An 11,717-nucleotide genomic window follows, 5' to 3' on the forward strand; every position below is an offset into this window, starting at 1 on the left:
GGACTCTACCTATGTTGCGATGTCACGACTTGAAAGACAGAATAAAGGCGGGAAAATATGTAATCAGATGTTTTATGATTCAAACAAGTCCGTTAGTCTTCTACCTCTCACTGATCTGCACTGCGTACACCATCTCTGGGGATAAAACCAATAGCAGGTGAGAAGCTTTTTTTTTAAAATAATTATGTGGTTTCAAATATTACAAATGTTGGACTTAAACCCGCTTTAACTTAACATTCTGAATGAAATGTTGCCCATGAACGTGCACCAGTATATATTATATTATTATTCTGATTATGGCAGAGGTTAAAGTAATGTTAACACAGCTGTTAAAATAACAGACATTCAATAATTTGTAAAAAAAAAAAAAAAACGTGTGTGTTTATGTGTGAAGTAAGTAAGTAAGTAATTTTTATTTGTATAGCGCTTTTCCAGACTTGTGTGCACAACCTGTTTGACTGGACATAGAGTGACACATTTAAAGTCGATACTAATTATTTCAACATTTCCCATGTGGGTATATAAGACTTCTTGCTCTACATGGTGGTAATTCTGAGGTTGTTGAGTTTTTTTAATCTCCCTCATGAAATAATGAAAAAAGAGCTTTAGTTCAACCAGTTCAAACTTCACTCCTTTTCTACTCACGTCGACTAAAGGTAGAGTCACAGACAAAAATGTATGTTCATTTTAATGTAGTGACTGGAGCTCAGTTGTCTTCATCTTCGTCCAAAAAGACACACTTAAAAACCAAAAACCCAAATACTACTCGTCTGTAATGTCCATCTTGTATTGAAACCTCAACATGAATAATTGTTCTGAAAAACTTAAATAAGTCTATATTTTTGGTTTGTTTGTAGCGAAAGTTATCAGTCTCTCCTGCCTGACATCTTTCCTCATGGAAACACATTGCATGTGTCAGTGCGTGTGTGCAAGATTTATGCTGCTGGCCTCGCATCTTCTGTTAAAATCAAGCTACACATTTGAGGAACAATCCCTCATGTCAAGGCTTCAAGATGAACATTAAAGTAGCACTACAGAGTTATTTGGATGTTTTTAAGCATTTTATAATGGAGGAAGATAAAGACAAGCCTCAGTTGCTACTTTAAAATGGACAGACATTTTTGCCTATAACTCTAAAAAGGAACAGATTACTCTCAAAATATTCCCAACCCTGAGTCAACATGAGTGTGAGTATAAAATGCGTGAAAGTTGAATATTGGGTGAACTAACCCTTTAAAGTTTTTATACATGTGTTTCATCTGTGTTACACAGCTGTGGTATGTATGTAAGTCAGTAATAGACTCTCTGTGTTGTCTTGACCTTTTAAGTATTTATTTTATTGGGTATTTTTTGATGGTTTAAGCGCTTTTTGACCCTGGTCTCTGTGTGGTATACACAAATCAAGTTTCCTTTTGATAAGAAGAATCAAAAGGGACGTTGGAAACGTTGCTTTAAGTGGTTGTTTGTCCATGAGACATAAAATAAAACCAAACATTTTGCAAGAAATTTGGAGATCTGCCTGCCCAGTTGCATGTAAGTGTCTTGTTTTTGCATAGAAAACATGGCAGCTCACTGTTTATAATCCGATTTCTACCCTAAAGTATGATTTAAGAATAAAGTTCCACAGGGTGCTGAGATGTTCTCTACTGAGCCTGATTCAGAGCAATGGTCAACAGGATTACTGACCACTGTCCAGCAATTTTGACTGCTGACAATTGTCTGAAAATAATCTAGAAGAAAAGTAGGCTTAGCCTGCATCTACTGAAGGAGCTGGAGGGTGGTTATATACCACAGATTCTCATCGAGAACATATACAGTTATCATGTCTCTCTGGTAATTTTGTTGTCTATAACCTCAGTCACCTATGATCTAGTGGTGATGTCACAGTTTAAAAATATCATCAAAGATCATAAACTATATAAAAAGACTATTTTCAGTTTGAGACAGTGTCAAGTTACAGGGCTTCTCCTGCCCCGAAACCCACTGGTGTTCAGTAGCTGCTAGTGCTGACCCAGATGGAGCGCTAATATGCCAATGAGTACCGTCTCATTAGTGCAAACCAAAAACATCTTTGCTGACAAGAAATCAGAAATTCATGGGTGATAAAGGAGATGGCTTCCACAACGGACGGGACCGTGAGTATTTAGTCCTGATTAAAGTCGTGGTCAAATTCTCTTATCCAATGGACCATCGCTCTGCGTTGTCCTGCAGGTCCAACCCGGCCCTACCTACCAGTGAATTATCCACCAGCTGATGAGGCCAACTTGTTCTGGATTGCCTGGACAGAACGCTTGAATAATATACAAGCAAGAATAAACAACGTGCATGATCAAATTCAGCTCGCTGTTGAAAATATCATTGAAAACGACAATAACATTGACGGGAATGAAAACAATGTCCTTAGTCACCTCGAAGATATCATCATCAATCCTAGTCCCATCAACATTGAGGACATGGAACAGGATAATGTTGGAAATGTAGCCATTGTTGAGGTCCGTATCAGCCAACCTATCGAGGAAGACATGCCGGACCTTGAGGACTTTAGTATAGGACCTTTAAATGAGGGCCAGCAGCAGCTCGAATAAGGATTTGTGACAGAAAAAACAGCATCAGCAACCAAAACCTCATTAAACATGTTTTATTTATATCAGCCAAGTGAAATGAGCGGGACAATGATTAAATAAATACAAGTGACTAGCAGAAAAAAAATTGTGTTTGATTCTCAAACTTATTAATGTAGAAAATACTGGTTGTATCATGTGAGCGTTCCAATTTCTCAGCAGAACAACGAGCAGGATCACTTGAGTACTCCATAAAGTGACTGCAGAAGGACTTGTACTTTTTAATTTTGATTTAATACATTAGCCTCAACCTTTAGGCAAAGATTGCTACTAGAACTGTCTATTGAGTCAATTTAAAGTTAGTACTTCACTATTTTGCACAAAAGAGAGGTGACTGTTATGTTCAAAGAGCCAGTCTAGGAATTAATGGACCGTCTTTGCCCTTGGCTAGTGCTAAACCACCAGATCCCTCTTTAAGAAGTTTGACCTACAAGAGAGCAGATCTATGTCGTTCTTTCAGGCTTCACCCACCAGGAACATGTCTACTGACTTGCCTAGACCTTACTGAAGTCTCCCTGACAACATTGCTCCTGTGGTGTGACACTCAAAATAAATCGAGTCTTAGCTGCATCATCATCATCATTAAGAGGCGCCTTTCTTGAATCTTCCATGAGCTATTACATATTTTTATTCATCAGGACGACTGCAATGATACATGACTCAAAATCGAATACAATTGTGGGCGCCAAAGTCAGTATAATTATTAAAGATCTGTCAATAAATAATACTATTAAAGTCAAAGACGGCATTTGCACACAGACACCGGTTACTCCCATCCCGGGTCTTATACTTCAAGTTGAGGAGGAAAGGAACAAAGTGGAAAGCTTGCGCTATTTTGATAGATAAAACTTTATTAATCCCTCTTGAGGTCTTCTTCGGGAAACTGTTTTTCCAGTCAGCACACAGCAACACAGAAGATAGATTCATAAATATGTGTGTGGGTGGGGACAAAAGTTCCCCCGCTCTTAATTTAAGTATGGCGTATAAGTATAACAATTTTAATCTAACAATACCTTTATGTTTTAGCTCAGGGCAAACAGAAGATTGTTGGACTGGAAAAACACTAAAAGAATGCACTACCTAAATTCGTACAAGGGGCCTCCTTGAAAAAGTGTATCCATGAACCCTACAATGCCATTTTGGTTGCTCTGAGGAATTCCTCATGGCAGAAAGAAAAAAAACATTTCGGTAGTGTTCTGGATCCAGAGTTTCAACAGTATCCAAGAAGGTCTTTGATGACTTCTATTGGTGTGAACATATCCAAGTTTGTGTGCCTGAGGGTAAAAAAGCAGACCTCCGTTAAGCCACTCATTAACATCTATTGTGTTGGAAAAACAAATAATGGCCAAAAAGTGAAACTTTGACAGTATGTGGGGCTTTCATGGTTTTAACACCTTCAGGAGTTTTTTTTTGTGATTTGGAATTTTGATATTCTCTATGAAGATCTGTGTAATAAGAAAAATTACATTCCTAAAAGTCTATATAGAAATTAGTATGTGTGTCTGTCTGACTGTGGGTGTGCATTCGCCTGATGTTGATGTCTTAGAGTCCCACATAGCTATGTCTTATTAAATCAGATTGTCTTTTTATTAATTTCCGATTTTTATCACAACATCCAGTTCTCAGCAACTTGCATAATTACCTCCCTGTTTCAAATTAACCATTCTTTACTAATCGACAATCTTTCACTGCAGAAAACAACCATCTTTCTACTGCATGCCGGTGATGGCACACCACGTTTGATGCCTGGCGCCAAACTCAACGAGCAGCGGAAACTCAGCTCTCAAAGACCTCCCGACTCCAGTGACTTCTTCAACTGTGAAGACCATCGACATTGACCATTAACTGCCTCAATCCCTTTGCACAATAGTGGTGGAGAGTTGAATCAGGACACCAAATGAAGTAACATACCATTAGGCTTTTCCATGACCCTATCCACCCACAATCTTAAAGCCTGCCTATTTTCACTATTCCCTTTCTTAAACCTTCTGAAAAGCAGCTGAATGCTTTTAGAACATAAGATGCACAAACCAGGAAGTTCAGGCAACCATTACTCATCACAGAGTGATGAATTTGATTCAGAGGCGACAGAAAGCTGCTCTGAAGTGGACTCTGGTGTGGAAGAGGAAATAAAAAGATTGCCGGTTGAGAAGGAACATTACAATGATTGTGAGCGAGCAGAGTACTGCCATTCGCTAGAGATAGCAGAACTCATCCGATCCCGAAACAGGCTGGAGACCTGCATATCTGAATTACAATACGAAATGAAGTATCGGGCTAAAGTTCGGAAACAGATTCAAACCAGCAAAGACTTAATGGTGCTAGGAGGAGTTTGTAAAAGAAGAACTGCAACTGCAACATCACACCAGAAGACCAAGACCAACCATTGGCGGAATGAAACTACCAAGCAGCTGAAGATCCCTGTTGACCTGCCCCGCTGCACCATAATAGCAACATGTCCTAAGATGCAACTTATCAAGATGTCAGGCAGTGCAAACCAAAATCACAAACACTCTACCTCCAGAAGCACGTGTGTGGCTGCACGCACACGTCCATTGGTCAGATGCCAACAACCTCATCTTATCAACCCCAACTTTTCTCCTAACTTTAACAGCAAGGCTAACTGTAGCATGTCTGCCCAGTATTCCTGTAGGATGAACTCCAGTGGTGTCATGTCTTCCCCAAATCACAAAGCACAATTACAGAGAAGTACCCAAAAGCCCCTGTCAAGACTGGATCTTGGCAAGCACAACATCCCTTCCCTCAAAGATGATCAGGTGTCAGTCATTAAGAGATTTCAGCAGAAGTTGCAGAGATGCAAACCAATAAAGAAACTCAACTTTGGACACAAATGGAGCAGGTCTACTGTAACAACCACCAATATGGAAGCTAAGTCACGCTGGATAACAGAGCAACCCAGCACTTACGGTCAACAGTCTGACTTACGGCCAAAGACACTGCATGGCCAAAAATACAAGCGTATAGCAAGGAAGTCATTGTCCTCCTATCAATCTACAGATAATCTTCTGAAGACTCTACAAGACCCCTGCAAGTCTCCACAGAAACCAGTAAAGCAGCAAAGCTCATCTGATATCAATGGCATCATCTTCCCTGAGTCAATGGCAACTTTCCAATTGGAGAAGCTACAGTACAAAGAGGTCCTACTTCCTACTTGGAGACTCTTGGACATTTCCTCTCAGGAAATGACGGAGCAAGAGTCTGAAAGAGAGTTGGAAGATCTCAGTGATGCTGTCTATAGTCGCCTCCATCAGCCCTATAAGTGCCAAGAACGCATCCGCTGGGCTTCCACTGCTGTGTCCAGTAAAAGAAGCAGGTCTTCTCAGCTTGTAGATGAATGTGTTTCATCTAACCTTCCCACTCAAATGCTAGCGTCCAGTGGGGAATCCAGTTGCTCATCCTTGATGAACTTAAAAAATCAGGGGAGAACAATAGGGTCATGGGAACGAAGAAGTTTCCCTCTATCGCAGGACCCAATCCCCGAGCCCTAGATAGAGAGCAATCATGGTATCAGGCGGGAATCTGTTACATTTCTGTATGTAAAGGCACAATAATGATGCAAGGTAGAAGCCAAGAGCTCTCACAAAATGACTGTTAATCTATACTTGGGTTTTTATGAGTGTTATTAATAAAAGGCACTGAAGGGAAATGTCTTGTCTCAAGTTTCTCTTTTGAATAAATTATTCCTTCTTTTACTGTTTTCCACACACTTATGCTAACACGTTAACTCTAGCGCATGCGTCATAGTTTAAGGGAAAATGGTTGCCTCAACATTAAACTACCACAGAATGCCTAACCTGAACAGCTCAAAAGAAGAAAAATAAAGTTTTACTTTACACTCCCTTTCAGATTAACAATATCTGGTTAGAGACCAGAATAAAATAATTGATTATTAAACTCCAACTTCCTGACTTTCTATGGTGTCCATTACCATGACACTAAAGGGTAAATGGTAAATGGGTCTTTCTTATACTCATCCCATTAACACACACAATCACACACTGATGCGACCAAAAAGGACGACACTTCGCGGTATAATGTGAGGAAAGAAAAAAATACAACTCAAGTGTAGTCACCATGACTACAATTGTTTACATGATAACTATGGTATCCTGATACAGTGATTCTGAGATACATACAGTGTATCTAGAATAAATATTGATGTTGTGTAACAGCAGCAGAGTAAAAAGTATTCCCGGAAAGACAAAAGTATTTGTTCATTTTATTTTTATTTATTCAATTCAATTGTCCATCAAAGTTAAGTGCCACAATGCAGAACATTTATTGCCTGAAATATACAGCATATATAACTTAGTAATATATAAAAGTATCTCGGTCTCTAATACGACCTCCAACCTGCCTTTGACTGTTGCAACAGCAAGAGACCACCAGGGTCATCATAGTCTCCACTGACTATGGTTTTCTTCTCCTTTAGAGGGTAGTCCACCTTAAAAAATAATACTTTTCTGTTATCAACAATCAAAAATGTGTTTTCTTTTAAACCTAGTTGATATTTCTTCCATTGAAATCATGCATAAAATCAAAATGTTGCATTACAATCAATTAGTGAGAAGTTATAAGTGTTTATTATTTTTAATTAAATGTAATACACAACAAACAATCAAAAAACTAATATTGTAAGATAATATTGTACTCACCCTAGTGACGCCCTTACCTGTACCTATCTGAAGAAACAGCTGCAGCTATTATTCCTCGGGAGACTGAGGAGTGTCAGCCTTAAAAGCCCAGTGCAGTGTAAGGAAATGACAACTTTACTGTAATCAATCATCTAGATTTAACACACATTTCAAATGGTCACTTGATTAACTGATAATCTTTCATATTTAATTCATATTAAATAATCCTATTCTTGCATTGCATTCACTTAAACTAAACTCAGGTTCACAACTCAATTCAATTTACTAAACAAGCATTTTTCTTAAACTCATCCATGTGTCTGTCCTTCATTACATCACCACGTACGAGACTGGGGAGGCGACCCCTCCCCAGTCTCAGTACATCGGAACACAAAAACCCCTAGCAGCAGTCAACCTTCTACAGCTCAACGGTAGAAGAATCTCCCAGGGGGTAAAGGCTGCACTAAGAGAAGCCTCACAACCATCTTTCAAGAAGTGATGCCAAAATTGTGAACGACTTCACCAATCCTACACATGCACTCTTCATCACTCATTTTTCTGGGAGAAGGCTGAGGAGTGTGCAGAGTAAACATTATTGATGACTAGTATTGCTTATTGTATTTTTACTTCACTGTAATGGTTGTTATGATTATTATTACTATTATTATAATATTGCTTATGTTTTGTATGTCCTGTTGTTTTATCTCTTTTTCCTTAAGCCTCAGTAACAAATCTCACTTATCATTAAAAAGCTCCTCTAAATATTGTTCATACCTCAAGCTCTTTCTTTTGAGTAATAACAAAAAGGATGGGAATTTGCTGACAGTCATAGTATAGGAAAATAAACATATCTATATATGTACATTTGGCACAGCTGGTGAGGAAAGTAAGTAAGTCATTTATGTTTATAGAGCGCTTTTCCAGACCAGGGTCACAAAGCGCTTAAACAATTAAAAACAAAACTCTATACTTAAAAAAAAATATATATACTTAAACGATGATAACACAGGAGTTCCAGAAAATCAAGGAAAAGCCCGCACAAATAAAGATGTCTTAAGATGTTTCTTGAAGGAGTCAGTAGACTCCAAGCGCAAAGAGAGGAAGATAGCTATGGCATGACTATGTTTCATCCATTTTGTATGACAAATAAAGCAATGTGTTGTTAAGTCTTATTTTAAACTCTTTAAAGTGATTCTAATATGGTCCAAATACAATTTGAGGTAGTTTACTGTATGAAGTAAAAACGTTTTACTAAAAAGTTTCCTCCATGACTGTTACAGCAATGTCAACCTTTATTTTATGTAAGGTGCAAATAGTGGCTGCAACTCTATGATGCAATCCTGCCTATGATACTATGTTGCCTTTGATTTTGTTTGATCAAAGTCTCAAATACTTAAAGAAAATATGGTGGCATGATTGAAGAGGAAAATGATGTTATTGCAAGAGAAGAGGTACTGTTAAACAGACTTCAATGTCAAACAAAGATCTTTAAAATAAACCCTTCAAGCTAAGACATTTATTATTGGTGGGTAAACCAAAATTCCACCATGATGAAGGCAGTCTTGATCAGAACTCTTCTGTAGTTCTATCAAGACATGGGAGAGAGAGGAGATGGAATTCACAATGGCCGTGATCGTAAGTATGAAATTTCAACTCGAGAACTTGTGCTGTCATTTTAGCAAAATAACGTTTACAGAGTGTTCATGCATGTACTTGCAACAATCTCGTTACCTAACGGATACTAGATGTTTACAAAATTCATTTTGAATGTATTAACAAGTTGATGGCTACATTCAAGAAAACCTTTCATATTATTCTAACTAAATAAAATTAAAATCTTAGTTTGACATTGATGATTGAAGCATGAAATTTAAAGAACTCATTGTCAGCCAGTATCTGAAACACAAGCTTAATATAACCCATTATTTATGTAAGACCACTTGTTATTGGTAAGTTAACTCTTTGTTGTAACAATGCATTTGTAAATAAATGTAATATTGTAAAAAACCTCTTTATTATTTGGATGGTGACACACTTGTAAGGAACACTTGCGGGGTGAGCAGCAGAGCCAAGTATCTGGGTTGCACCCATGAAATGAAATGTTATAAATCTTCTCCAATCAAAAGGTTTATCCTTCCATTGACTCTTGTCTTGTGGAATGGATGATTGACATTTGAATATACAGGACATATTGACCCTCATGTTGGTTACACTCTGCTGTGGGATAGCAGTCAGTCACTCTGGCACGAACAGCACGCACAAGCAAATCCCACGTGTGTTTAATGGGGTCTTAGGGTCAGTACACCTGGCAGGCCATTACATCCTCTCCACTCCCAAATTTTGGAGGTAGTCTCTGATGACCCTCGCTTTGTGGGGGCAACCATTGTCATATTGGAGGAAGGAGTTTTGTCTTCTCTATATCTCTCTGCATTGAGATGTCCTTCAAAGATTGAAGACACACCCTTGTTTTTCAGTAAGATTCCACCCTACACCCTTACAATGTCTTCACCAGAAGATGTTGGTGGAGCTTTGCATTCTCCATGGTTTGTCCAAACTTTCACCCAGCGATTCAACTACAGTAGGTGGAATCTGGCCTCATCACTTAATACAACATTGCTCCACATGTTTAACTTCCAGTGAAGGCGTTTTTGAAACTACCTGACAGCCCTTTGAGACAGAAAATAGTCTGTGTACAGCCTGTTCCGGATTATCTAGCTAGAAGACAGTCTATGCCACCAAAGTATTGACATGGTGATGAAATTGTCTTCATGTTCAAGGTCTTACCTGGACATCCGTCAATGTATGGAACTTGTCTTTTAGTGAGGAGGTGGCACAAAGGCTCACTCCAAACAACCCGCAAATTTGGTCTTTTGAACTCCAACTCAAAGTTGCCCTATTGCCTGGGCTCTATACAGATCAGTCAAACGAGGCATGCCAATTCTTGGAGCAGAAACCTACTGACCACAGTAGCACAACCCATTTTTGGAAGCACAAAAAAAGAGTCAATAGCATCAACAGATACTCAGATACTAATCTCTACAGCTCACCTTGCAAATATTCCTTACAAGGCACCATATAAAAGGGGAATAAACAGTTTTCCCAATGATATACGATTTATTTTCAAGAAACATTGGTAATCTAAAAGACACATGTCCTTACTTTTTGTGTTATCTTTATTTGCAGGCCCAACCATCCGATACCCATCAGTGAATTATCCTCCCGCTGATGAACCACACTTGTTTTTGAACGCCTGGAGGGAATATGGCAACATGCATTTGGAGGAAAATTTCTTTGTGTTGTTACATGACATCAACACAGAAAATAACCAGGATGTCCCCCACTTTGTAATAAACCACAACTACAATGATCACAATTACAGCCGTATTGTCAACGAGAACAGTGAAGCGGATATCAACATAGATATCAACAATAATGTCATTCCCGGCATCGACAACGAGGATGAGAATTCAGAAGCAGAGGAGGAGGAAGTGGACATAGTTGATGTGGGTTCTGTGGCGGATGGTGGCCAAAACCTGTCCGAGTTAGAGGAGGAGGTAACGTCACAGGAAATACCAAGTAACACCCTAAGAAATGATTCTGCAGAACTGTATAACTATCAAGAATGGTTTGATACGCCAGACGGCAGAGCTGACAATGACCACACTACAACATCCCGCCAAGACCCCGAGGAGAACATGGTACATGATCTGGAAGTTGTCCTGCAGCCAGGAGCATCCAGGAAAAGGAGACGAGAAGAGGACGAATCAAGGGATGGAGGAAGACCCAGCAAGCAGCTTCGTAGCAGCCAAATCTGCTCCGACAGTTCTGACAACAGCAGCGACTGATGGTTTCATGAACTTACTTTCCTGAGAGGAAGCTGCTTCTATCACATGTAATGTGACCACTCTTGAGCATCAGAATTCCTCTAGCGAAACTACATAATCTCTCTCATAATTAAGCTGCATTATTTTTATTTGCTGGGAGCTTTGGTCTAAAAACACATTTTTTTTCATCGGCGGTGATTTCAATTTAAAAATGAAAGAAAAGTATATAGTGATAAAAATAACATTATCACTGAAGTTCATTTTCAATTTGGTGTTTTTCAAATGGCCATAACGTATCAAACAAAGACAGACTTACACATTTAACTCTATGTAATGAAGGCATTCCCATATATTTTATGGATCTATATTATCTATATCCTTTGGATTGCAAGTTGGAACCAAACACAATTGTTTTTAGTCGGTGTTAAGTGCATTTTGAAGTCAAAAACAATATGAAAAATATTGTTTCTGGGAAGCAAGACATGACTATTGTCCCTAAAAGTATACATATGTGGACATGCATAAATAATGACTAATTGTATGAAGGTTTTTGTGGGTTGTCTTGGACTGCACACGTGAAACATTGTATACCAGGAGTGCTATTATTTGGATATAAA

The 11,717-nt window shown here is 38.7% G+C and overlaps 2 protein-coding genes and 1 long non-coding RNA gene across 3 annotated transcripts; all 3 read left to right on the forward strand.

Moving 5' to 3' along the window:
- Positions 1–100: 100 nt before the first annotated feature.
- Positions 101–6,251, forward strand: LOC148077421 (KAT8 regulatory NSL complex subunit 1-like). Its single transcript, XM_087793342.1, has 2 exons — positions 101–157; positions 4,316–6,251. Exon 2 carries the CDS (start codon positions 4,625–4,627, stop codon positions 6,128–6,130), a length of 1,506 nt encoding a protein of 501 aa, XP_087649468.1. The 5' UTR covers positions 101–157; positions 4,316–4,624; the 3' UTR covers positions 6,131–6,251.
- LOC148077422 (uncharacterized) lies at positions 1,929–2,709 on the forward strand. Its single transcript, XR_015711452.1, has 2 exons — positions 1,929–2,135; positions 2,212–2,709. It is a non-coding gene; the product is annotated as an uncharacterized LOC148077422 (long non-coding RNA).
- Positions 6,252–8,705: 2,454 nt separating the features above from the next.
- Positions 8,706–11,637, forward strand: LOC148077423 (uncharacterized). The gene is made up of 2 exons (XM_087794085.1): positions 8,706–8,911; positions 10,460–11,637. Exons 1-2 carry the CDS (start codon positions 8,872–8,874, stop codon positions 11,119–11,121), a joined length of 702 nt encoding a protein of 233 aa, XP_087650211.1. The 5' UTR covers positions 8,706–8,871; the 3' UTR covers positions 11,122–11,637.
- The last annotated feature ends 80 nt before the right edge of the window (positions 11,638–11,717 follow it).

Source organism: Callionymus lyra, chromosome 6, assembly GCF_982586985.1.
Source record: "Callionymus lyra chromosome 6, fCalLyr1.hap1.1, whole genome shotgun sequence".
In the NCBI taxonomy this organism is placed as follows: Eukaryota; Metazoa; Chordata; class Actinopteri; order Syngnathiformes; family Callionymidae; genus Callionymus; species Callionymus lyra.